We start from the raw sequence: 26,588 nt of genomic DNA, 5'->3' as shown, positions 1-26,588 counted from the left end.
TCTGATGTCAGCTCCACTTGGAGCATTTTTCACACTGAGAACATCTCCGAGGTTTCTCCCTGTGCGGATTTGTGGATCCCTGATACTCCGGGAGCACCAAATAAAGCTTCCCCCACATTGAAAGTCTCTCTGTTGTGTGGATCACTGATGTGTGAAGTCAAATTGAATCTTTTCCTGCAGTCAAGCTATTTCTAGCGTCTCTCACCTTTGTGGATTTTCTGATGTTTGGTGAGCTCTGAGCTCTTATTGAAGCTTTCCCCACAGTCAAGACATTTATAACGTCTCTCTCCTGTGTGGATTCTCCCATGTTGAGTAAGGTTTGAGCGCTGACTGAAAGTTTTCCCACAGTCCAGGCATTTATGGGGTTTCTCTCCTGTGTGAGTTTTGTGATGTGTATTAAGGGTTGATTTTAAACTGAAACTTTTCCCACACTCAAGGCATTTATAGGGTCTTTCTCCTGTGTGGATTCTCTCATGTTTAGTAAGGGATGAACTTTCCATAAAACTTTTCCCACACTCAAGGCATCCATAGGGTCTCTCTCCTGTGTGAACTCTCTGGTGTATAGTAAGATGTGAATTTTGAATAAAACTTTTCCCACACTGAAGGCATTTAAAGGGTCTCTCTCCTGTGTGGATTGCTTGATGTCTAGTAAGTTTTGAGTTATGAATAAAACTTTTCCCACAGTGGAGGCATTTATAGGGTTTGTCACCTGTGTGGATTCTCTGATGCTTAATAAGGACTGAGTGCTGAATGAAACTTTTCTCACACTCAGGGCATTTATAGGGTCTTTCTCCTGTGTGGATTCTCCCATGTTTAGTAAGGGATGAACTTTCCATAAAACTTTTCCCACACTCAAGGCATTTGTAGGGTCTTTCTCCCATGTGGATTTGCCCATGTTGAGTAAGGGATGAACTTTCCATAAAACTTTTCCCACATTCAAGGCATCTGAAGGGTCTCTCCCCTGTGTGGATTCTCCCATGTTGAGTAAGGTGTGAGCGTTGACTGAAAGTTTTCCCACAGTCAAGGCATTTATGGGGTCTTTCTCCTGTGTGGATTCTCCCATGTTTAATAAGGGATGAACTTTCCATAAAACATTTCCCACACTCAAGGCATCCATAGGGTCTCTCCCCTGTGTGGATTCTCCCATGTTGAGTAAGGTGTGAGCGTTGACTGAAAGTTTTCCCACAGTCAAGGCATTTATATGGTCTCTCTCCTGTGTGGATCCTCCTATGTTTCATAAGGGATGAACTTTCCATAAAACTTTTCCCACACTCCAGGCATTTATAAGGTCTCTCTCCTGTGTGGGTTCTCTGATGTGTAGTAAGCTTTGAGTTATGAATAAAAGTTTTCCCACACTCCAGGCATTTATAAGGTCTCTCTCCTGTGTGGGTTCTTTGATGTGTAGTAAGATGTGACTTCTGAATAAAACTTTTCCCACACTCAAGACATCCATAGGGTCTCTCTCCTGTGTGGGTTCTCTGATGTTTAGTAAGCTTTGAGTTATGAATAAAACTTTTCCCACACTGCAGGCATTTAAAAGGTCTCTCTCCTGTGTGGGTTCTCTGATGTGTAGTAAGCTTTGAGTTATGGATATAAGTTTTCCCACACTTCAGGCATTTAAAGGGTCTCTCTCCTGTGTGAACTCTCTGGTGTACAGTAAGTTGTGACTTCTGAATGAAATTTTTCCCACACACCAAGCATTTATGGGGTCTTTCTCCTGTGTGGATTGCCTGATGTCTAGTAAGTTTTGTTCTTTCAACAAAACTTTTCCCACAGTTAAGGCATTTATAGGGTTTGTCACCAGTGTGGATTCTCTGATGCTTAATAAGGACTGAGTGATGAATGAAATTTTTCCCACACTCAAAGCATTTATATGGTCTCTCTCCTGTGTGGATTCTCCTATGTTTCATAAGGTATGAGCTCTGACCAAAAGTTTTCCCACAGACCAAGCATTTATACGGTTTCTCTCCGTTGTGGGTTCTCTCATGTTTAATAAGGTTCCATCGCGCATAGAAAACTCTCTCACACTGAAGGCATTTATAGTGTCTCTCTCTTGTCTTCAGACATGGATGTCTAATAAAGTTTGAGTGATGAATGAAACTTTTACCACACTGAAGGCATTTATATGGTCTCTCTCCCGTGTGGATTTTCCTATGTTCAATAAGGTGTGAGCGCTGACGGAAAGTTTTCCCACAGTCCAAGCATTTATGGGGTTTCTCTCCTGTGTGAGTTTTCTGATGTGTATTAAGGGTTGATTTCAAATTGAAACTTTTCCCACACACAAGGCATTCATAAGGTCTTTCTCCTGTGTGGATTCTCTGATGTGCAGTGAGGTGTGAACTTTCAATAAAACCTTTCCCACACTCGAGGCATTTATAGGGTCTTTCTCCAGTGTGGATTCTCTGATGTGCAGTAAGGTTTGAACTCTGACTAAAACTTTTCCCACACTCAAGGCACTTATATGGTCTCTCTCCTGTGTGCAGTCTTTGGTGTACAATAAGACATGGTTTCTTACTGAAGCTTTTCCCACAGTCTAAGCATTTATAGGGCTTCTCTCCTGTGTGGGATCTGTGATGTGCCATAAGCGGTGATCTCTGACTAAATCTTTTTCCGCACTCCAGGCATTTATAGGGTTTCTCTTCTGTGTGCAGTCTCCGGTGCATAATAAAGTTTGACTTCTCACTGAAGCTTTTCCCACAGTCTAGGCATTTATAGGACTTCTCTCCTGTGTGGGTTCTCCAATGTTTAATAAGGCTTGCACTGAAACGGAAACTTTTCCCACAGTCAAGGCATTTGTAAGGTTTCTCTTCACTGTGACTTTTCTGCTGGACTTTGGTTTCCTTGGGATCTTTGCATCCTCCGCCACGGTCAATGGATTCATCAAGTTTCTTCTCGGGATAGTTTCCCAGCTGCATCGCTGATCTGTGTCGATCTCCCCAGGCATTTCCTTGTTCCAAGCACTGGGAAAAATTCCCTTCAGCTCTTTTCAAAACCATCTCCTGCGAGTCCACTTTCCCAGAACCTTCCTCCTGCTGATTCTCCTCCTTGTTCTCACTCACTGTCCTATCACCTGCTGGGAGAGAGAGAACCCAGACAGGAGTCACTGCCTCTGCCGGGGGGGGAAAGGACAGAAAGGGGAATAGCAAAGATGGAAAACACAACACAGTGACTGTTGGGGAGATGGAGACACTGGATTCTGCCTCCTCATCCCACCCAAACACTCCCAGGGAAGGAAAGTCAGGGAGGAAATTCCTGACAGCTAACAGGATGGGTGGGAAGCCGTGACTGATATTTGCCTTCATGATACGAAACCTGTCACTGCAGCCCTCACCTGGGTGAGACGGAGCAGAACTGAGGGCTCTCGCTCACAGCACATTTTGGGAGTCCCAGCTTTTTCCTTCACTCTCAAGATGGTTCTGTCTCAGGTTCCCTGACTCCTCACCTGTGCGGGTGTCTTTTGGGCTCTCCCTTTCATTACTGTCCTGGAGATCCGGGACCCACGGCTCTTCCCCTTGTTCCAGCCGGGCGATCAGGTCAGGTTTGGAACTGGAGAATCCTGCACAGGGGGTGAAAACAGGCAAGGTCAGGGTGCATGGAGCATTGGTAGAGTATTTGTCACAAGGAACATTCCTTGAGTTTTACCTGACCCTACATGGGACTGTGGTAACTCCAATGCTTTGGGAGTAGCAGAGATCTGGGGGTGGGAGTGGAGTGTTGTCACGCCCTCACTAGGAGTTCTCAGGGTAGATGAGCTCTGGGGGACTTTCTGGCACACGCAGCTCTGGTGTTAAACTCCTGCCTATTTCCAAACCAGCACATCGCTGCCGCACCCCCTGGCTTGAAGTGGTTTCAATTCTATTCAGGTGTGGAAGTATAACATTGTATAAGTATAACGTTGTATAAGGGGACATGCTGGATACATTGTATATGAGAGGGCATGCCAAAACATGTTACAAAGTATCTGAGGGAGCACACCTAGGGACAGTTAGCTTTTGAATGGAGAAGCAATTAAGATAGAGCCAGCACGTCTAAGAAGCAGGCATCAGAATGGAAGGTGTGAAGGGCAATTAGTTAAGTTAACTAGAAGCTGTTAAAGGAGATTGTTAAGGGTGGCAAGTAACTGAAGATACGTGACTGGTCTCAGGGATCTCGAAGGGTGGTGACTAAAATCTTTTTCTTCTTTTGTCTGTAACTTCTCTGTAACTTGTTCTCCAAAAAACTGTATAAATTAAGAGACACAAGCCCCACTCGGGGGGCTCACTTCTAAATGTATTAGCAGAGCAGCTTTGCTAATAAAACAGAGTGGTCTGATAAATTGTGAGTCTGAGTCAAACTTTGACACAGCGTTTACAGTTCGGTTCAGTGACTCTCAGCCCCCCACTGTACAGATTGTCCCAGCACCCCTGAGCCTGCAGCACCGAAAGCCATCCCCATGGATGGAGCTGGTCCCAAGAAGACCGGTGAACGGTGTGTGAAGGAGAAATAACACAGGCAGGGCAATCCCCTGCTTCTGGCCCCTTGAAAGCTGGAGAGATGGGGATGAATTAGCCTGTCCATTAGGTTTCTGCCTCCCCTGTTCCCTTGAAGGGGGCATGGAGAGGAGCGTATCTCTCACAGTGGAGCTGTGGACTCTACCAGGGGTTCTCAACCTTCTTCTCTCTGAGGCCCCCCCCGACATGGTATAAAAACGCCACGGCCCACCTCTGCCACACCAACTGTTCTTCTGCCTATAAAAGCCAGGACCAGCATTCGGGGGCAGGGAGCAGGGCAAATACCTGGGGTCCCATGCCCCATGGGGCCCTGCAAAGCTCAGTTGCTCAGGCTTTAGCTCCAGCCCCATGTAGTGGGGCTTCCACTTTGTGCCCTGGGCCTCAGCACATCTAACGCCAGCCCTGCATGGCGGCCTCCCTAAAACCTGGTCGCGGCCCCACAGGGGCCCCTGCTTGAGAAGCACTTCACGTTGAGACCCATTCCTTCCTAATCCAACTGAGCAGAGTCAGACACGCAGACCCTACGGCTTATAATAGCTGAGGCCACAGGAATCCCTTACCCAGCGAGGTCACAGTCTCGTAATTCTCCTGCATGACGTCCCTGTAGAGGGCTCTCTGAGCAGGGTCCAGCAGAGCCCCCTGCCCCTGGGTGAAATACACAGCCACCTCCTCGAAGGTCACCGGCATCTGGAACAACAAGAGTCCCCCACTCAGTGCCTGCTGCCCCAGCCACAATCCCACTAGTCATGGGGGAGGAGGCGCAGAATCCCCCCCACAGACACACACCCTGCTCAGAGCAGCCAGGAGGCTTCAGGGGGTGGAGAAGGTGAGAGCTCCTTGTCCCCCCAGCACACGGAGCAGGGCAGGGTCTTCTCATTTCCCACCCGCCCGCCAGCCACAGGCTGACAGGGGAAGCAGAGCTCCGAGCCGGGGACTGGGACAGGAATCCCGACAGCTTCCCTTCGTACTTCACAGCAGTCCCTGGCCATTGGGGTCAGGCTCCAGCACTGGGAGTCTGGTCCGTTTTCCCAGCCCTGCCCAGGGGGGTGTTTCCTGCTTCAGAAAAAGGGGAATGTCCCCCCCCCCACCCGTGCCAATGGGCCTGTTCTGCACGGCCCGGGCTGGTCCCCCGCCCCGCACACACCGGGGGCTGGCGGCAGCTTTCCTGGGCCCGGGGCAGGGAATCGCAGCCAGCTCCGCGGGGAGCCGCCAGGGCCAAACTCGCCCCCTGCAGCCTGGGAGTGACGGGGGGGGCGGGTCTCTCTTACCTTCCCTCCGAGCGGGACCCCCGGGGCAGGGGCCGGGCCGGGAAGGGGCCCTGGCCGGGCTGGGGGCTCTGCCCTGGGAGAGGCTCCCGGGGAGCAGCGGGCAGGGCCCGGCTGGAGGTTCCGCTCTCCCGGCTGCAGCCCGGGCTCCGGGCTCCCAGCACCAGCCGCCGGGGCTCGGGGATCTCGCCGGGAGCCTGGGAGCCGGAGTCCCCGCAGCGGCTGCGAGTCACTTCCTGCGGCCGGGCCTGAGCCCCGCGATCGCTCCCCCCAGAGCCGCCCCCCAGCCGCTCCCCGGTCCTAGCGATAAACCCTTCTCCTGCAGCGCTCTGCCCCAGAGCCTGCCCCCTTGGGGCCCAACCTACCCTGGGCTCCGGCAGCTTCTCCCCGTACTAAGGGGGCATCGTGCATAGAAGCCACCCTGTTAGTGACTGGACAGAACGGATCCATCCAGACCCCAGGGAGGGGGGAGAAGGGGCGTTTCTAATGGAAATTGGGGATTGTTCCAGAGGGTCCCCAATATCCTCAAGCACATGGGGGTGAGAGGTCCTGGTCCTAGAGAGGCTGCCCAGAGCCCTAGCAGCAGGAGACACATTTCTCGGGGACACTGGCTCTGTGTGAGACCTCACCCTAGACATAGGAATGTCGTTTTTCCAGTGCTTAATTTGTGCCAGGGCTTCCCAGGGGTGAGCCCCAGACAGCACCTCTGGGCCTGGCCGTTCATAGCCCCGGCACCTCTGAACTTGGCACTTCAGAGCCCCAGCCAGTGGTGCGGGAACACTTTGGATAGTGGGGGTGCTGAAGGTCAGTGCCTTTATCCCTGTCCCTTTATCCCCTCCCCCCTTCCGAGCCTGCAGCTGGGCCCTGGGCCCTGGTGGACCAGCAGACGGGGCGCAGGGTGCCGGCAGCGGAGCCCTGGCTAAAACCTGAGGGTGCTGCAGCACCCCCTGTACCACTAGTTCCCACGCCTATGGGCCCAGCACCTCTGGGCTGGGCAGTTCAGAGCCGCGGCACCTCTGGGCTGGCTGCATCAATTATGAATGTAAAAAAAAAAAAAAAAATCCCCCTGGGAGTTTCTGCCATAGGACTTGGAAGGACAATGACAATGTATTTGCATCTCAGGTAAACAGACCCCCTCAAACTAAAGAGGGGGTGTGACCCCATCCATTGCACCAGAGGGGCAGGAGCTAAACATTTTGCATTTTAGCAGACACCCAGCTCTGGCGGAGGAGAAAGAAGCAGGACCCTGCCCTGAAAACAGAGGGCCTGTCACCTGGCTCACAGCTCGAAATAGACTTTTGTCTGAAGGTCACCCTCAGAAGAATCCTTTTCAAAGGTTCATTGGATTCTGGAAGAGATCGATCCAGCCGCTGTGTTTAAATGCAACTGTTCAGTGACTCTGGGGAAAAGTAACAAACTGTTGCACATTGACTCCTTAAAGGGAATACAACCTTGACATTCCTCTGACTGTTCCAGGACAGGGCTGGACTTTACAGAACACCCCTTCCTGGGGACCTTCGGGGCTGGGCAGAGTCGGGGCTCTGAAACCTGGAAGGTGGGGAGGATATCGGACCCCAGGCTTCAGCCCCCTGCATCTGCTCTGCTAATTTTATCCCTACAGCCCGAGCCCCTCTCCCCGCCCCCCTCCCCAACGAGAGTCAGCTGACCCCCACATCACATCACCTCCATATAGGTGCACATAACAAAATTCATTCTGCACATGGGTGGGAAAAATTAGAGGGAACACTGGTGGTAAGGCTGAGAGAACAGGGGCTTTGGGAAACCCAGTTCAGTGATCACAATCACTTTAGCACAATGTGTGAGTGTGTCTCCTGCAAATAGACGTAGAGGCCAATGGTCTGATTCTCCCCTCACAACAACTTCACATTGGTGTAGACAGGTCACATGGCCCCGGTGGGATTACTCCTGATTAGTACCAGGGGGAGGGAGAGGAGGATGAGCCCGGGAGCCCAATCAGACGGTTCCTGATTTGTACTGGGGTCAGGGAGGGAGGCACAATTTTTCAGTGAGTTTTCTCTCTTTGGGAAGTTTGAGGAGCTTGTGACAGGGCAGGGATGAAGTTGGCTGGGTGACATTTCCATCCCGGATCACGTCTGCATCACCTTTACCTTTAACCTTACCTCTGCAGTTGGCAGCCATTTCATGCAAAGCAAAGGAGACTGGGAGGGGGAGAAACTAAATTCTACTTTATTATTCCAAAGGTCAAACAAAAGGCCGACTCCTTTCCCCAGCTCCAGCCCAGCCCAGTCCAGTCTCAGCCCAGCCCACGGCTCCACCCAACTCCCCCAAGTGCCGGTGACAGAGCAACAGCTACACATTGGGAGAAACGTGCCGAGAAGCCGTGAGAGGCGCTGGGAGCCCGTCACAGAAGCAAACCCCCCGAGAGCAGGGACTCCAAAGAGCTCAGGTTAGAGGGATGCAGATTGGGGTGAGTGGGTCAGAGACAGTCGCTATCGTCCCCACACAGGACACAGCGGTAGATGAGGGAAGGGGTGACCAGCTGGGCTGTCAGACTCCTCATCTCCCTCTGGCCTCCACAATAGGGATCTGCCTGACTTCAAAGCTGCCCAGTGACATCCCTGGCCTCCTTCTCATCTCAGCCCAACCTCGTCCTCTCAGCAATCAGGAGACACTGCCCCCTCCACACAACATTCCTCTTGGGCGGGATTCACAGCATTTTACAATTCAAGCAACACTTGACCAGACACTTGCAGGAGAATCCCTGTCTCTCTCAGGCTCTGATGCAGCGAGTTCACAGTTCTCAGCCTCAGCTGCCTGGCTCTCAGCACCAAATCCAGCAGTTTCCCAGTTCTGAACTCTGGGGTACAGATGTGGGGACCCGCATGGAAGCCCCCCTAAGCTTATTTCTACCAGCTTAGGTTAAAAACTTCCCCAAGGCACAAATCCTTTGTCCCTGGATGGTATGCTGCCACCACCAAGTGATTTAAACAAAGAATCAGGGAAAGGACCACTTGGACTTCCTATTCCCACAAAATATCCCCCCAAGCCCTACACCCCCTTTCCTGGAGAGGCTTGAGAATAATATCCTAACCAATTGGTTACAAAGTAAGCACAGACCGAAACCCCTGGGTCTGTAGGACACTGAAAATCAATCAGGTTCTGAAAAGAAGAATTTTATTTAAAGAAAAGGTAAAAGAATCACCTGTGTAAAATCAGGATGGAAGATAACTTTACAGGGGAACAAAAGATTCACAAACAGAGAGGAACTCCCTCTCGGCTTAGTTTCAAAGTTACAAAAAACAGGAATAAACCTCCCTCTAGCAAAGGGAAAATTCACAAGCTAAAACAAAACATATTCTAACACACCTTGCCTGGCTTTACTTACTATTTTTGTAATATTAGAGACTGGTTCAGGATTGGTTGGAGGAGATGGATTTCTACCTGGCCTCTCTCAGTCCCAGCAGAGAGCACAAACAAAGAGCACAAAAAAAGGCCTTCCCCCACAAGATTTGAAAGTATCTTCTTTCCCCATTGGTCCTTTTGGTCTGGTGCCAACCAGGTTATTTGAGCTTCTTAACCCCTTACAGGTACGGAGGAATTCGAGGCGACCCTTAGCTGTATGGTTATGACAGGCTCTGATGCAGCGAGTTCACAGTTCTCAGCCTCAGCTGCCTGGCTCTCAGGTGCAAACCCAGCAGATTCCCAGCTCCGTTTCCCCCTCCCCACCCCACCATCTCCCACCCTCTACCCCTCCTAGCTATGCCCCACATCACTGCAGCGATCAGGCGGTAACTTCCTTCCCCATTTCAGTGTCTGCCTCTGGGAGAGTGAATCTAGCTCACACCCTTAGCGTTTGTGCTGAGGGATATTGGTAATTGTCATTGTTCGGAGGAAAAAAATCAGTTGACACGGGGTAGAAAAAGATACAAATTTAATTGAAATGGAGTGTTCTTGCAAATCAACATTTGTTTCATGAAGCTGTCTGTTAGGATACAGATATTCAGGCCTGTCTGTAAAGGCCTATACTCTTAAGAATTTAGGTGTATTCTTATTACTTAGCTAGTTCTAGAGGAATAAAAGAAAGAATCAAAATCACTGTTTGCTGGTGTAAGGGCCTTCTCTTGCGGGGACACTCTGAGGCCCTGTGCTTAGGCTAAGGCCTTTGGCTAATCAGCAGAGGCAGCCATAAACTGGGAAGTGACCAGTCACCTCCTCACATTCCAACCTAGTCACACTGAAAGAAGGTGCTATTGGGCTGTTAGGAATACACTCCTGTCCTGATAATGCCTATCGCCGCCAGAGAAAGGGAAGAGCCTAGAAGATGTAAAAGGAAACTTAGTTTGATAGCATCCTGTCTGGCAAGAATTCACTTATCAATAGCTGGGATGGGAAATCCTCATTTCTGTGTTTGTTCTATCACTGTAGTCCCCATTTCCCTATTGTTTGTCTGTATAATCTCTGTCTGGTTCTGTGATTGTTTCTGTCTGCTGTATAATTAATTTTGCTGGGTGTAAACTAATTAAGGTGGTGGGATATAATTGGTTAAATAATCATGTTACAATATGTCAGGATTGGTTAGGAAAATGATTGGTTAAGGTATAGCTTAGCAGAACTCAAGTTTTACTATATAGTCTGCAGTCAATCAGGGAGTGAGTGTGTGGGTGGGGGAAATGGGAACAGGGAATGGGGGTGGGGAAACTGGAATCATGTTTGGCTAAGGGCAGGAATGGGAACAGGGACACAGGTGTAAGGCTCTGTGGTGTCAGAGCTGGGAAGGGGGACACTAAGGAAGGAAACTGGAATCATGCTTGCTGGAAGTTCACCCCAGTACACATTGAATTGTTTGCACTTTAGAACTTCGGGTATTGATGCTCTCTGTTCATGCGAGAAGAACCAGGGAAGTAAGTGGTGAAGGAATAAACCCCCTAACACCGTCAATAAATCTGAGCTACATCCTGGTAGGCTAATCTAACATCCAAGTACGTGACCAAACAGCCTTCGGAAACAGAGAAAAAGCCACAATACAGGGTGGGCAATAAAACATTTTCACACTCATAATGTGAAATCCTAGAGAATCTGAAGACTCAAAATCCAGAAAATAAGTGCACCCATTTTCTTCTAAAGGGGCTAGACCTGCTTTACTTCTCACCTCATTATTTCGTCGTGCTACTTACAAAAGTTTTAGCATCATCATAATAAACCAAAAACTCACAAACCAGCTTCCCATCTACAAATGATCAGGACTAGCCTAGACAAAAACTGAAAGCAATTTTACCAAGAGATGCAAACAGGGCTATAAGATCAGAAAGGTCAAAATGTGCCTTCAGATTCATTTGGATTCCCTTCCTGGTTTGTGACACTTCCTTCTCCAGCCCTCAGGGCTCTGACTTGGGATCACGGACATCAAACCTGTGATTCCTAAGTATGGAGAGCCAGGGATGAGGCGGAAAGTGACACCTTGGGAGGTGCAGGGGTAGAACGGGGACAGGATAAAACTCTCCATTGCTGGGACAGAAGCTGCTGTGTCGAGTGTGGAGGGTGACAGTGCTGGGGGAAGGAGGGAATCCCTCGGACTCACCCCATCGCCCTGAAATAGCACAGAAGCTAAAACACCACATTTTACTGTCCCTGCTCCCACCTTTTTTAGCATCTGTTTAATTCTGGCCCATAAGGGAGAAAATGTACAAACACTAAATGCTTTTCAGCACGGCCTAGGGTAATGTGATACTATCTGGAAATGAGACAATCCGGCCTCAGAGGGGGAACTCAGGGACTAACGATCACTCTGCTAACGGAGGGGATCAGAATAGATAAGAGGCTCAGGGTGAGTTTGTCACGCTCTCTGGAGTGGTTCACAGCTATGAGTGCCAACCTACAGGCAGCCTGGCAGAAAAACGGGTAGATACCCCAAGCTGGTGATGTGTTCTGTAATTAGATTTCACCAAACTAGTGACAAATGTGAACTCCTGGATCACTATCCCGGTCTTACCCTAGACTCACGGACAGTCCCCTCAGACTCTCCAGTCTGTCTTGCCACCTAAACAAACTGGACTTTGTGATAAAAGATCACTTAAACAAAAATCACATCGTATTACGTTGCTCCCAGTCCCGATCCTCACACACAACACCCACTTTCTTCAAATTAGCTCTTTTCTGTTCAAGTTCTTCATTTGTATTCCATGAGGCTTCTTCCTCGTTTGATGGGTTATTTAGTTATAGGGGTATACACTATGGAAATGTTCGCTACTACATTATAACAAGATATAGTTGAGTGAAAACAATGCAAGTAATGTCCCATTAGTTGTCATGAAGTTTAAACACCAACTACCCTCTTATACATTTCACAATCACTTTGATCTATCCTAATACACAAGTGAATTGGTCTAGGGCTCTGGCATGTGCTGGCATCTGTTCTCCCAGCGTCAGACAGTTTACACCAGGAAATCTGGTGGAGGGTCACAGAGATGCACTGGCTAATCCCAACAACAAGACCATTGTGACCAGCCCTAGTCAGGGCACTAAGAGAATTTCCCTCATGTATGGAGGAGTCTCTGATGTGCAGTATGGAGTTAGCGCCATGTGGAACATTTTCCACATTGAAAAAATCTCAGAGGTTTCTTCCATGCGTGGATTTGCTGATGCCTGATACTCCGGGAGCACCAAATGAAGCTTCCCCCACATTCAAGGTCTCTCTGTTGTGCGGGTCACGGATGTGTGAGCTCGAATTGAGTCTTTTCCTGCAGTCAAGCTATTCCTAGGGTCTCTCACACCTGGGTGGATTCTCTGATGTTCAATGAGGTGCGATCGCTGAATGAAACGTTTTCCCACAGGCAAGGCATCTGTGAAGTTGTTACCAGGGTCCTGGGGTGTGGAGGGCACACTGAGATTCCTCAGTTAGGGCAAACTGCAAAGAATGGGGCCAACAATCCTCAAAATTGGTGGATATTCCAATATTTCAATTCACCAAGCGAGCAACAAAACAGCTTCTACAATACCGTACTGGCTACACAGAGGCCAAAGCACAATTCCCTTGAAGCAACCCAGCCTGGGGCTCCCTCCCAGACAGTCCAGTGAATATGATGGGGTTTGTTCATCATATAAAAAGTTCTACCAATCTCAAAGGATCAGACACATTACCCACCAAGTTAGTGAACACTAGAGTTCTTACCCAAATACATGCTTACAGCCAATTCTTATTAACTAAACTAAGATTTATTAAAAGAAGAAAAGAGAGAGAGTATTGGTTAAAAGATCATTATACACAGAGACATGAACAGAGTCCTTAGGGCAGTTTCACTGCAGAGATGGTGCTTTAGAATTGCAAAGAGTCCTTTTCGGAATCATTTCATCACGTTCTAGTCCAATGTCCAAATGTTCAATATCAGGGGGGTCCAGCTGGACTGGAGATCTCAGTCTTACGACTCAAACTCCCCCCCAAATAAAGTTTAAGAAGAACTGGGATAAAAGGATCAGGTCCCAAGAGTTTTTCTAGAGATTTTTGCTGTCTCTCATCAGCAGGCAGTCCTTGGGTGAACAATAAGCTTTTGAAGTAAGCTTCTATTTCCTAAACGTCACAGGTAATTAATTACAGGGATTAACATAAGGTAATTATCCATAAAGCAGTTCATAGACAGTTAACCACAGACTTTAAAGAGACATGCAGACAACGACATTATTACACCCAAGTTTCATCTAAATGTTAATATTCCCTTTTGATCTCTGACAACAGAATACAGTCCTAGACAGGAACCGTTTGTTTACACTGTTAACCTCTAACAAGATAAAAGTAAACACAGACTACTACAGTTACCATCTTCTTCCAGGTCTTTAAAAATAAAAGTTTACATTTCAAAGTTCTAGTCTATCTAACGTGGAATGGCTGTATTTACCATTTACAGAATTTTTGAATGTGTCTCTAAAAGCTGAATCTGGGTCAATTATTCTGCAAGTTTCTTAACGCTTTCTGGCCGTGTGTCACAGAAGTTTAGCTCCTGTGTGGATTATCCCATGTTTAATGAGGTGTGATCTCTGTGTGAAACTTTTCCCACAATTCAAACAATGATGGGGTCTCTCTCCTGTGTGGATTGCCTGATGTCTAACAAGGTCTGACCTACGTACAAAACTTTTCTCACAGTCCAAGCACTTGTGGGGTCTCTCTCCTGTGTGGATTGCCTGATGTCTAACAAGGACTGATCTCCACGTGAAACTTTTGTTACAGTCTAAGCACTTATGGTGTCTCTCACCTGTGTGGATTGCCTGATGTTTAACAAGGTCTGATCTGTTTGTGAAACTTTTCCGACAATCCAAGCACTTATGGGGTCTCTCTCCTGTATGGATTGCCTGATGTTTAAAAAGGGCTGATCTGTTTGTGAAACTTTTCTGACAATCCAAGCACTTATGGGGTCTCTCTCCTGTGTGGATTGCCTGATGCTTAAAAAGGGCTGATCTGTCTCTGAAACTTTTTCCACAGTCTAAGCACTTATGGGGTCTCTCTCCTGTATGGACTACCTGATGTTTAACAAGGTCTGACCTACGTATAAAACTTTTCTCACAGTCCAAGCACTTATGGGTTCTCTCTCCTCTGTGAAATGCCTTATGCTGAACAAGGGCTGATCTCCACAGGAAACTTTTCCCACAATCCAAGCACTTATGGGGTCTCTCTCCTGTATGGACTGCCTGATGTTTAACAAGGTCTGACCTCTGCATGAAACTTTTCCCACAGTCCAAGCACTTATGGGGTCTCTCTCCTGTGTGGATTGCCTGATGTCTAACAAGGGCTGATCTGTTTGTGAAACGTTTCCCACAATCCAAGCACTTATGGGGTCTCTCTCCTGTATGGATTGCCTGATGCTGAACAAGGGCTAATCTCCACAGGAAACTTTTCCCACAATCCAAGCACTTAAGTGGTCTCTCTCCTGTATGGACTGCCTGATGTTTAACAAGCTCTGACCTACGTATAAAAGTTTTCCCACAGTCCAAGCACTTATGGGGTCTCTCTCCTGTGTGGATTGCCTGATGCTGAACAAGGGCTGATCTCCACAGGAAACTTTTCCCACAATCCAAGCACTTATGGGGTCTCTCTCCTGTGTGGATTGCCTTATGTCTAACAAGGGCTGATCTATTTGTGAAACTTTTCCCACAATCCAAGCAATTATGTTTAACAAGGTCTGACCTACGTATAGAAGTTTTCTCATAGTCCAAGCACTTACGGGGTCTCTCTCCTGTGTGGATTGCCTGATGTCTAACAAGGGCTGACCGACGTAGAAAGCTTTTCTCACAGCCCAAGCACTTATGGGGTCTCTCTCCTGTGTGGACTACCTGATGTTTAACAAGGTCTGACCTACGTATAAAACTTTTCTCACAGTCCAAGCACTTATGGGGTCTCTCTCCTATGTGGATTGCCTGATGCTGAACAAGGGCTGATCTCCACATGAAACTTTTCCCACAATTCAAGCAATTATGTGGTCTCTCTCCTGTGTGGATTGCCTGATGTCTAACAAGGTCTGACCGCCGTATAAAAGTTTTCTCACAGTCCAAGCACTTATGGGGTCTCTCTCCTGTGTGGATTGCCTGATGCTGAGTAAGGGCTGATCTCCACATGAAACTTTTCCCACAATTCAAGCAATTATGTGGTCTCTCTCCTGTGTGGATTGCCTGATGTTTCACAAGGTCTGACCTACGTATAAAAGTTTTCTCACAGTCCAAGCACTTATGGGGTCTCTCTCCTGTGTGGATTGCCTGATGTATAACAAGGGCTGATCTACGTGTGAAATCTTTCCCACAGTCTGAGCACTTATGGGGTTTCCCTCCTGTGTGGATTCTCTGATGCATAATTAGTGCTGACTCTCCACTGAAACGTTTCCCGCACTCGAGGCATTGATAGGGATTCTCTCCCATGTGGTTTCTCCTATAGTTATTCAGGTCTGATCGGTTATTGAAGCTTTCTCCACGGTCCAAGCATTGAAGGGGTTTCTGTCCAGTATGGATTTTCTGATGTGTCACAAGGTGTGATCTCAGAATGAATCCTTTCCCACATTTGAGGCACTGATAGGGTTTTTCTTCCTTGGGATTTGTCTGCTGGGCTGTGGGATCCTTGTCTCCTTCCCAACATTTAATGGATTCACCCACTTTCTTCCTTGGGTAGTTAACCAGCAGCTTCTCTGACCTGTGCCAATTTCCCCAGGCTTCTCCCTCTTCCAAGCACTGGGAAAAATTCCCTTCAGCTCTTCCCACAAAGGTCCCCTGTGATTCCACTTCCCCAGGAACGTGCTCATGTTGATTCTCCTCCTCCTTCTCATTCACTCTCTCATCACCTGCTGGGAGAGAGACAATCCAGAGAGGAGTCATTGTGCTAGGGAGAAAGAGGAATAACACCGAGAGAAAACCCAACACGCAAATGCTGTGAAGACTGAGCAATTGGATTCTGCCTCCACATCCCCCCGAAACACTCAGAGAGAAGGAAAAGTGGGAAGGAAACTTGTGCAGCTAACAGGACGGGTGGAGAGCCGTGAGCGATATCTGCTGACTCCAGCCCTGCTTTGGGTGAGATGAGGAAGAACTCAGGGCTTTTACTCACACCACATTTTTGGGATTCTCAACATTTTCCTTCATTCGCCAGATGGTTTCTATGTCAGTCCTCACCTGTGTGGGCGCCTCTTGAGATCTCTCTTTCCTCTGAGGCCTGGAGATCGGGCACCCACGGCTCTTCCCCTCGTTCCAGCTGGGCGATCAGCTCAGGTTTGGGAATAGGAAACCCTGCGCAGGGGGTGAAATCAGACCAGATCATGATGCATGGAGCATTGAGAGCATTTCTGTCATAAAGGGCGTTCCATGTTCCGGTGCTGTGCTGGGAGAATATGGAATCCAAGGGGATGGGAACATGGTCACTGAGCCCCCTTGGTGGGGGGAGACATCTGGGGAGAACTGTTACGCCCTCACTAGCAGTTCCCAGGATCTGTGCACTTTGGGGGCTTTGCTGACACACACACAGCTCTAGAGAACCCCTGCCTATTTCTAAAGCTGCAGAGCCTTCCCTATGGCTGGAGTGATTCCCAAGGAGGCAGGTGAACAGGGATTATCTGTATGAATGAGAAACAATATAGATGGGACAATACACGGCTTCTCCCCCTTGAAAGCTGGATGGATGGGGATGGTTTTGCACGTCCATTATGTCTGACACCCTTATCCCATTGGTGAGGGTATGGAGATGCAGGTCTCTCTCACACGACAGCTGTGGATTATAGAACCCATTCCCCTTCAATCTAACTGACCAGGGAAGAACCTGACCAGATTCAGCAATGCAGGCCCTACATTTTCTCATAACTGAGGGGACAGGAATCCCTTACCCAGCGAGGTCACCGTCTCGTAGATCTCCTGCATGACGTCCCTGTAGAGGGCTCTCTGATCAGCATCTAGCAGAGCTCCTTGACCCTTTGTGAAATACACAGCCACCTCCTCGAAGGTCACCCGCATCTGAAACAACAAGAGTCCCCCACTTAGCACCTGCTGCCCCAGCCACAATCCCCCTAGTCACGGGAAAGGAAGAAAGAAAAAATAAAATCATCACGGAAGCTCTGGGAGGACCAGTGTAGCAGAATTCCTCCCCCACCCTGCTCAGAGAAGCCAGGAGGCTTCAGGGGGTGGGGAGAAGGTGAGAGCTGCTTGTCCCCCACAGAAGATGGAGCAGGGCAGGGTCTTCTCATTTCCCACATGCCTGCCAGCCATAGGCTGATACAGGAAGCAGAGCTCTGAGCCGGGGACAGGGACAGGAACCTTGACAGCTTCCCTTCGTATTTCACAGCAGCCCCTGGCTAGCGGGTTCAGGCTCCAGCACTGGGAGTCTGGAAAATGTTTCCAGTCCTGCCCAAGGGGGTTGTGTCCTTTTTGAGAAATGGGGGAGTGTCTCTCCACCCCCTTCCCCACGTCAATGGACCTACTCAGAATATCAGCAGGTTTATCACACCCTGTCCCCTCCCTGCTTCATCCTGAGTCTTTCCTGCCCCTCCCCCTCTACAACACCCCCCCTGCAGCTCCCTGAAAATCCCCTACCTGAGCTGGCTCCATTACAGCCATTTCCCTTCCCTGTCCCCTGGAAGACCGGATGATCTGGAGCGAAATCTGGACGTGATTCCTCAGCCTGTCAGGGTGAGAGGGGTGATGGGGGGAGGTTACAGAAGCAGCTCGAGTCCATTTCACACCCCGATTCCCTCCAGGCTCCCTCCCTGCAGACACATGCTCTGGACTCTGCCATGCTGCCAGGTCAGGCCCCACCCAGCAGAACTAAACCCACCGGGGACACTTTTAAACCCTCCCAGTAAGAGCATCTCTGTGCCAAATGCTAGAAAAAGAGGAAATCGAAAGAACCACTTTGGGGGCTCCCCATGACATTATCGTGTAACCCCCTCTAAAGCTACCCCCCTTCTCCCCAGACAGTGAGGTGTTCAGCAGAGTCAGCAACTGGCTTTTCTTCTCTCAGCTCCTCGCCTTGTTCCCAGGAGAGTCAGTCTGCCCAGGCAGGTGCAGGGAATTAATCCGGGTAGGTCTGGGAGCTGGGAACCTCCGTACCCAATTGTTGCTCCTGCTGCCCCTTCCAGTCTCTCCACTCTCCCTTTTTATCGTCTTCCCTCCCCCTGGGAGAACTGCTGACTGCCCCATTGACGTGGGCCTTTGCTCTCATTAGGCAGATCTGCCACTGACGCTGCTAACAGGGGTTTGAACCTGGCAGTGTCCATGGGGGCAGCAGCTCTGGGACTTGCAGACACACAGGGAGCCCCCTCCCCACGTAGGCCAAACTCACCAGCAGGTCTCTGAAAGGGGGCCTTTGTGCAGAGTCATTTTCCTGCCCAGCCCCAGCCCTGTCCCCCGGGTCTCTCCATCACTTGCAGGCTCCAGCTGAGGAGCTGGTGACCAAAGAGCCAGGGGATGCCCCAGGGACTGGTTCCAGCCACCGGAGAAGGTCCCCACCTAGGCTGGGCACAGAGGGGCTTTAACAGACGTCTCTCCTCTGCTGGGTAAGAAGCAGCTTCTCAGTCTGAAGTCCCCAGTCAAAATGGAGGAGGCAGCAGCTTGTGACCCAGGGAGCTCAACTCCAGAGCGCTGATAACTGGGAGAGAGACACACACCAGCCTCCTCCTCTCCTTTAGCAATAACCAGAGCCCTCCTTTAGCAATAACCAGATAAGGATGAGTCTCTCTGTCCTGCCCCTGCAGCCCCCAGATCCAGGCAGGCAGAGGCTGATTTCACTGGCCCATCTGCCTGCCACAACCAGCAGTGACTCCCGTCTGACAAGGGGTCTGGCTGAGATCTGAATTCTGCATGGAAATCAAACCAGGGCCTCGAGCAGCCCCAAACACTCAGGAGACAGACCCCAAATCAGGTGGAGTGTGTCCTTTTTATTTTTAAATCAAATAGTAAATTGGAAGCAGGGTGTGCGGGGAGGAGAGGAGGCTGCCTGTGGATATTTGCTTTGTAGTTTCTGAGCCCTGAGGGGACAGTCTCCTCACCTCACATGCTTGTTTGACCAGGACCAGGAAAAAAATTGCCCACTGGCTGCTGGGTGGGGAAGTCCCTCACCCTCTCCTACCCCATGGGGCGGGGGAGCTGCTCTTGTATCTCTTTCCACCCCTCTGCCTTCTCCCTGCCATCTGGCTCTGCCTTCCTCAGCCAGTCTCCTCTTGCTCTCACATGCTCCCTCCAGCCTCCCCTCCCCACATCCTCCCTTTCCCTCACAGTGCGCCCCCTCAGATCTTTCCTCTATTGCAGACTCGTTCCCCTCAGGCCTCTTTAGCCTCCTCCCCCTGCAGCCCGGGCATAAACGGGAGGCAGGGCTCCCATAGAGGGGAGAGGGGGTGAAGGTCTCTCTTACCTTCCCTCCAAGCAGTGCCCTCCCTGGGAGCAGGAGCTGAGGCCTGGGAAGGGGGCCCTGGCTAGGCTGGGGTTACTGCACTGGGAGAGGCTCCTGGGAAGCAGCGGGAATGTTCCTGCCTTACAATATAAACCTCTCCTGTCTGCAGCCAGGGATTTTGCCAGGAATGGGGATTCTGCACAGCAGTGACCAGTTACTGCAGTAACTGCCATTCACTTCCTGCTGCTGGGAATGAGGGACCCCACTGATTACTCCCACATCACTCCACCTCCTTTTGGGCCCTAGCCATAAACCCATTCAGCTGAAACCTCCCTGCCCCAGACCCTGCCCCTCAGAGCTTCCTCATCTCCTGACCACAGCACTGTGGAGGCATCATCCATAAAAGCCAAGTCAATGGGACAAAAGAAAGGAGCCATTCTGATACCAGGGAGGGGGGAGAAGGGACATGTCTATGGAGACCAACGATTGTTCCAGAGAGTCCCCAATATCAACCAGGATTCAGGGGTGAAGGGGTCCTAAAGAGGCTGCCCAGAACGTCAGGGGACACATTTCACGGTGACACTGACTCTGTGTGTGATTCGCATAATTTTAAAATATTTTGCACAGAATTTTTAATTTTTTGGTGCATAATTTTTAATTATTTTGGAGCAGAATTCCCACAGGAGTAAGTAGCCCTGGGCCTAATCTACAAAGCCTGCTCCCCTAACTCGGGCAACAAAGTTGTCACTTGTCAGTGCTTTGCAGCCAAGTTCCCTCTGGTGATTTGCAGGGCCAGATTAACCCGTCACTGGGCTCTAGACAAAACCCCCTTATGTCTGCCCCAGCCAGGGTGCCGCCTATGGAACTGTCCCTGCTAGGCCACTGTGGGGATTTGTAGGGCTTCGTTAATTCATCACTGGGCTGTAGGCAAAACCTCTCACATCCACCCGACCCCCGGGACTCCCCGCTGGCGTTACAGCACAAACGGCAGCCAGCACAATTTCCTAGCGGTAGCCGTTACCGATATCTAGGTCCAGATGTTCCAGAGAAGTTAGCAGGGCGCATGCTCAGAGGGAGAAACTAACGTTCCCCAGGTAACTTTTACCCTGAAAATATAGCTACGGCTGAGTGAGCTTTGGCACCTAGGGGTTCGTCAAGAGTTTTGTATGGCTCCACGGAGCCTAAACTGGGATTTAGGCACCTAATACCAGATTTATGTGTTTAGCCTAGGGTTTGGGTGCCTACTTGCCATTGTGAATCCAGCCCTCAGTCTCTGTAATGTGACCATATGTAGCAGAAGCACCTGGGTTCATCGGATGTGAAGAATGTCAGGGTCTCCTTCCTTTCACAACACTACAATCAGTGTTGTCGGCAAAACCTTCCCACACAGCTACAAGCATGCTCTTGCACCAAGCAGCCCACTGATATCCCAGGGTGTGACAAACTGGGAATGTTCTTAATGTTTTCTCGGAATAATGCGTGTGTGCCTCAGTTTCCCCAATGTGTTACTCAAGCTTCGAGGTGGTGGGACAAGGGTGTGTGATCATTGTGAAGACACCTAGAGGGCAGGGGTGACTTCAGGCTGGTTCCCTGGGCACAGAGAATGGTTGAACACTCTGTATCCTCATAAGTGGTGGCCGGAACCCATCCTCTGCAAGGAGCCAGGCAAAGGTGTTGGAGAACAAAGAGAGAGAGGGAGGCCAGGTGACCTGTTTGCCCAGGAAAGAGAGAAAGCATGGAGGAGGGCAGCTGGGTGTGACTGAGGCTGGGCAGCTGGAAGCGGATCAGTGTCCTGGTTTGGGACTCAGCAGGGAGAGTCCAGGGCTCTGGATCCCCCCCAAGATGGACTTTGCTGAATGATCCTGATTTCTGTGCTAACAAGCTCTGTTCTGTGCTGTGTTCCCAACGACTAACAAACCCTTCTGTTTTCCAAGCTGGTTGGGAGTCACTGCTGACTGCAGAGCTGGGGTGCACGGCCCCTTTAAGGGGCACTGTGTAAGGCTTCCCCAGGTGTCTCATCCAGGTGGACTCCCTGCCGGGAGCTCACGGTGTGACAGGGGTGCTGAACGCTCCAATGTCTGACCCAGGAGGTGCTGAAGCTGAGGAGGCTTCTTGCCCTGGTGCCAGTGTGCCCCGAGGGGAGACACACCGCACTAGAGTCCTGCCTGGCTTCATTCAGAGCAGTCCCAGAGCACCGAGACTGGGACTCCGTGACACAGGGCTGTCTTAAACACAGATCTCCCCTCCAAGCTCTGATTGCCTCAGCTATCAGGTGAATAAAGAGGGAGCGGCCTGCCGGGTGGACATCCTATACAGCTTTGGAAACAAATACAGAGCATGTCTAGTAACTATAGCCACAGCCTATTTCTGGATGCTTTTGAACCAGGAGATCAGCCCCGCACACTGCACCTGTGCTGAGACACATCATAATGTTTTATGTGAGCTGAAAATACTTTTGCTATGCCTGTCAGGGTGCGTCCTCACACCTATCGCAGCCACAGACTCATTGATGTAACTATCCTCATGTAAGACAGAGGTAACAGACAATGCTGTCTAAGTTACATTTTCCGGCAGTGCTTAGCTAGTAAGAGATAAAGTTTGCATAGCATGTGGTGAGCAAGCATCTAAAGGCTGAGATCAAAGAGGAATCTTTACATTTTAAAGCACCAAAATCGTGAATCAATTGGTTCGTTCTCATGGGAGAAGAGTGCCCCCACTTTGTCTAAGTTGCTTATAGAGTGGATCCCTGCACACCAGGATCTCCCATCACTATTCGGCCTTTATTCTCCTGCTCAGGACAGATGTTCTAACCGGCGCAGGGCAGGGAGAAGGAACCAGATCACTTTAAATTTCAACCTTAACCCATTTATTGAAATTTTGTCAGGCCAAAACTGTGAAATATCGTAATGGCGTTTCTGCCCAGCGCAATGCTCAAGAAAGGTGAGATGAGTGCCTCACTGCTTCACTCCTCCTCTTTGGACTTGAAAAACCTAATGTGGGTTACACCTGGATGATACAAAACTTTCAAAATGTTCAAGACAGATCAAAGGTCTGATAATTATTAGAATTTTGGGGGCAGGTTTCCTGCACATGTCTGTGGTTACCCTGACTGCCACTGTCAAAAATAAGGCCACCTTAATTCTGAATGAGAGCATCCACACAGGAGGTTAAGGTGCTAGAATTTATGTGCATTAACTTCAGACCTTTAGTATCAGACCATGCAGACAAGCCCTCAATGAGTAAAGGGAAAGGAATAAGGGAAATTATGGGGAGGGGGTGGAATCCCCTGCTAATTCCTTTAGTTTTAAATGCTTCAACTGGTTTTCCAGAATGCCCTCACAAATGGGCGCAGACATTCAGACACAGAGCCTGGCAAAGGAGCAGGAGTAGTAGCCACACAATCAGTGCCAGAGTTTTCAGCCCATCAACAATAATCGTTCATTTAACATCGGAGTTAGCAGTATAGTTTGTGTCTATAAGACAATGGGTGTTTATACCTTGGGGTAACTAATCTGCATTAGCTGTCCCACTGTGAAAACATAAAAGAGGCAAAGCACTTCAGTTTCACCAAAAGGTAAACTAGGTGTAAAGGAAAAATAAGAGTAGGTCTAAAATTTGGTCAAGAAAACTGTGTAAGTGGTCAAGGGGCAGGAGGAGAGAGTGTGGAAAATTACTGACAAGACACAATTGCAACAGCCAATCTTGTTTAATGTGACTGCAACAATTAGTGTTAGGAAAGCCGTTAACCACAAAAGAACAAACCGTGAATAACAGGAAAAGCTTGTTTTTGCTGTATTCCTAATAAGGGAAAATATTAATAAGGAAGTATGTGTAACGAAATGTGGTTTTGATCTATACTATAAGCTTCTGTGTTCCCTTTTTCGACAGAGCTGCCAACTGGTGGTCTCTCCCTGCATGCTTGTAATAAAGGAGCCTCAGGCTGTTCTGATCCAAACACAACGCATGGTAAATTTTTCCACAGCATAGGTGTGGTCAGCACTGTGTCCTCCTGCCTGACTAAGGCAAAGGAGAAACAGAACAGTTCATTTTAAAAAACCTTTGACTTTGGCCGGACAAATTAGTACATGTGTCAGAATGAAGAACAGCCCTGAAAGGTATCACCACAAAAAATGTAGCACCCATAAAAGGCTGTGAACTTAAAAAGAAAAGGAGTACTGGTGGCACCTTAGAGACTAACCAATTTATTTGAGCATAAGCTTTCGTGAGCTACAGCTCACTTCATCACGAAAGCTTATGCTCAAATAAATTGGTTAGTCTCTAAGGTGCCACCAGTACTCCTTTTCTTTTTGCGAATACAGACTAACATGGCTGTTACTCTGAAACCTGTGAACTTAAAATAAGCCATTAGAAGTATAAAAAATGTTGTAGAAAAATCAACATCAATGCATACAATAAATGACATCATAGAAAAGTAAAATGTGCATTTCAGTGTGTGCAGAATGGGCGGTTACTCACAGAAATAAGGTTTTTAAATCAATTGTCAATTACAAGTGGTGGTGGGGAATCGTATGTTCCCGGAAGGGCAAAATGGCATCGAATGTTACAGGATTGTACAGCCATTCTAGGTGTGGTGGAAAATTAACCACACATTGTGTTTTGGATCAGAACAAGCCTGAGGCCAGCTTTAGTCAAGCATGCGCATACAGGGAGAGTCAGCCGGAGCTTTTCTACCGTAAACAGAAAATACAGGAGCTTATATAGCTGAAAACCAAAATTGGTTAAGCACACTTCCATCAAGAGCGTCTTTTCCTTATTTGGCATGTAATGCAAGCTTTAACAGTAGTTTATCTTATTTGGAATATAGCAAAACAAGCTTTTCCTGTTATTGACAGGTGTTTCCTTTGTGGTTAACGGTCTTTTCTAACTTTGAGCGGTTATGGTTACATTTCTTAAGTTGTGCTGATGCAATTGCCCCACAATTGAATTTTCCTCACTCTCTTCTTATGCTTCATATACACAATTAGCTTGACCAAAGTTTTAGACCTATTAGTCTAGGCCTACTAGATTTTTCCTCCATATAAGTATATGGACCCTTTGGAAGGGGTAGCAGTAAAAGTATGAAGCGAGTATGCTCTAAAGGCTCAGACACAAAAAGATAAATAAAAGGAAAACAAAGTTTATTTTTTCTTTATTTAAATTCTAGACTTTTGGGTGCATAACTCATGGCATTTGAATTCTTGGGGCTGTCAATCGATCTTGGGGTTGTATATCTATGCTTAGTAAATAATACCATAGAAATGTCCTTTTGAGAAGCAATTCATACAAGATACTATAACGCCACTAGGGACAGATTTTTAAAAGGATTTAGGCTACTAATGGCATATTAAAAAGTATCCAGGTGCCTTGAACCTTAAAAATTCTGGCCATTAGTGAATATTTGGGAATCAAGTTCTATATACAAATGGGACATGTGAAAAAGCACTAGGGTGCTAAGTAGAGAGACAAAATAACAATTGGCTAACCCATGCAGTGGTTCTCAAACTGTGGGTCAGCAACCCAAAGTGGGTCATGACCCCATTTTAAAGGGGTCGCCAGGCCTAGCATTGGACTTGCTGTGGCCTGGTGCTGAAGCCTGAGCCCCACCGCCCAGGGCTGAAGCCAAAGCCCGAGCTGTCCCCCCGCCCTGGGCTTCAGTGGGCTCAGGCTTTGGTCCCCATCCTGGGGTTGTGTAGTAGTTTTTCCAGTCAGAAGGGGGCCAGGATGCAATGAAGTCTGAGAACCCCAGGAAGGCAAGCCCTGTTGGTGGATGAAAGCAAATGGAAGGAGTTTTGAGACCAGCCCATGAAATCAGTCAGCACTGAACTCAAATTACAACTAGGGCTGTCAAGCAATCAAAAAAATTAATCGCGATTAATTGCGCTGCTAAACAGTAACAGAATACCATTTATTTAAAAAATTGTGGATGTTTTCTACATTTTCAAATATACTGATGTCAATTACAACACAGAACGCGAAGTATACAGTGCTCACTTTATATTTATTTTGATTACAAATATTTGCACTGTAAAAAACAAAAGAAATAGCATTTTTAAATTCACCTAATACAAGTAGACAAGTACAAGCCACAGTAGGGCGCAGACTGGCTCCCAACCCCGCCCGCCCCGCACACACCGGGGGCTGGCGGCAGCTTTCCCGGCCCGGGGCAGAGAATCGCAGCCGGCTCCGCGGGGAGCAGCCCGGGGCCAAACCCTCCCCCTGCAGCCCTGGGGTGACGGGGGGGGGGCGGGTCTCTCTTACCTTCCCTCCGAGCGGGGCCCCCCGGGGCAGGGGCCGGGCCGGGAAGGGGCCCTGGCCGGGCTGGGGGCTCTGCCCTGGGAGAGGCTCCCGGGGAGCAGCGGGCAGGGCCCGGCGGGAGGTTCCCCTCTCCCGGCTGCAGCCCGGGCTCCGGGCTCCCAGCACCAGCCGCCGGGGCTCGGGGATCTCGCCGGGAGCCGGAGTCCCCGCAGCGGCTGCGAGTCACTTCCTGGGCCGGGCCTGAGTCCCGCGATCCTCCCCCAGAGCCGCCCCTCAGCTCCTCCTGGGTCCTAGCGATCAATGAACCCTTCTGCAGCATCTCTGTGCCCGGCTCCTGTTACACTCACAGGCTCTAAGGTCTGAAGGGCCCGTCGTGAGCATCGAGCCCAGGGGTTCTCACGGCCACATTTTTGGTGGCCTCAGAGTGCGGCCAGCAGCTCTGGCTGGTGGCCGCTCTGACACTTTTTCCTAAAACACTTAATGAACTTTAGCAAAACCCATGAGATGTGCACATAGGCAGAGGGCAGTAAGGTGTCGGCAAAGTGTCCACAGTCAAAATGTTGAGGTCTCTGGGGGCTGCTCCCAGGCAGCTCCCCACAAGCGGCTCCCCCTCCCTGCTGTTACTGGCGGAGGCTCGGCCAGGGGGCTCTGCACACTGCCTCCGTTCCCCCTCCCCGAGCGCTGACTCTGCGGCTCTGAGCCCTGCAGATGGGGCAGCTCAAGTAGGAGCCAGAGGGGGGACATGCTGCTGCT

The 26,588-nt window shown here is 49.3% G+C and overlaps 3 protein-coding genes across 9 annotated transcripts in view; 1 reads left to right on the top strand and 2 right to left on the bottom strand.

The window, feature by feature from the left end:
* LOC102936186 (butyrophilin-like protein 2) overlaps positions 1–26,588 on the top strand; it is a 1,677,894-nt gene that overhangs the window by 805,964 nt on the left and 845,342 nt on the right.
* Positions 1–26,588, bottom strand: part of LOC114020220 (butyrophilin subfamily 1 member A1) — a 1,361,724-nt gene that overhangs the window by 714,039 nt on the left and 621,097 nt on the right.
* On the bottom strand, positions 57–26,056 carry LOC102935499 (zinc finger protein 420-like). 7 transcript variants are annotated; one of them, XM_043527997.1, is made up of 6 exons: positions 17,786–17,918; positions 17,083–17,209; positions 3,443–3,556; positions 2,152–3,073; positions 1,839–1,899; positions 57–1,166 (listed from the first exon to the last, which is right to left on the bottom strand). In XM_043527997.1, exons 1-6 carry the CDS (start codon positions 17,807–17,809, stop codon positions 192–194), a joined length of 2,223 nt encoding a protein of 740 aa, XP_043383932.1. In that variant the 5' UTR covers positions 17,810–17,918; the 3' UTR covers positions 57–191. The 7 variants fall into 7 exon arrangements, with proteins under 7 accessions (XP_043383932.1, XP_043383927.1, XP_043383928.1 ...); XM_043527992.1 differs by having other exon boundaries at positions 57–895; positions 1,064–3,073; XM_043527993.1 differs by having other exon boundaries at positions 57–1,197; positions 1,618–3,073.

This window comes from Chelonia mydas, chromosome 14 (genome assembly GCF_015237465.2).
Source record: "Chelonia mydas isolate rCheMyd1 chromosome 14, rCheMyd1.pri.v2, whole genome shotgun sequence".
In the NCBI taxonomy this organism is placed as follows: Eukaryota; Metazoa; Chordata; order Testudines; family Cheloniidae; genus Chelonia; species Chelonia mydas.
The sequence above is the reverse complement of the archived record's forward strand: the minus strand, read 5'-3'. Positions and strand labels throughout refer to the sequence as shown.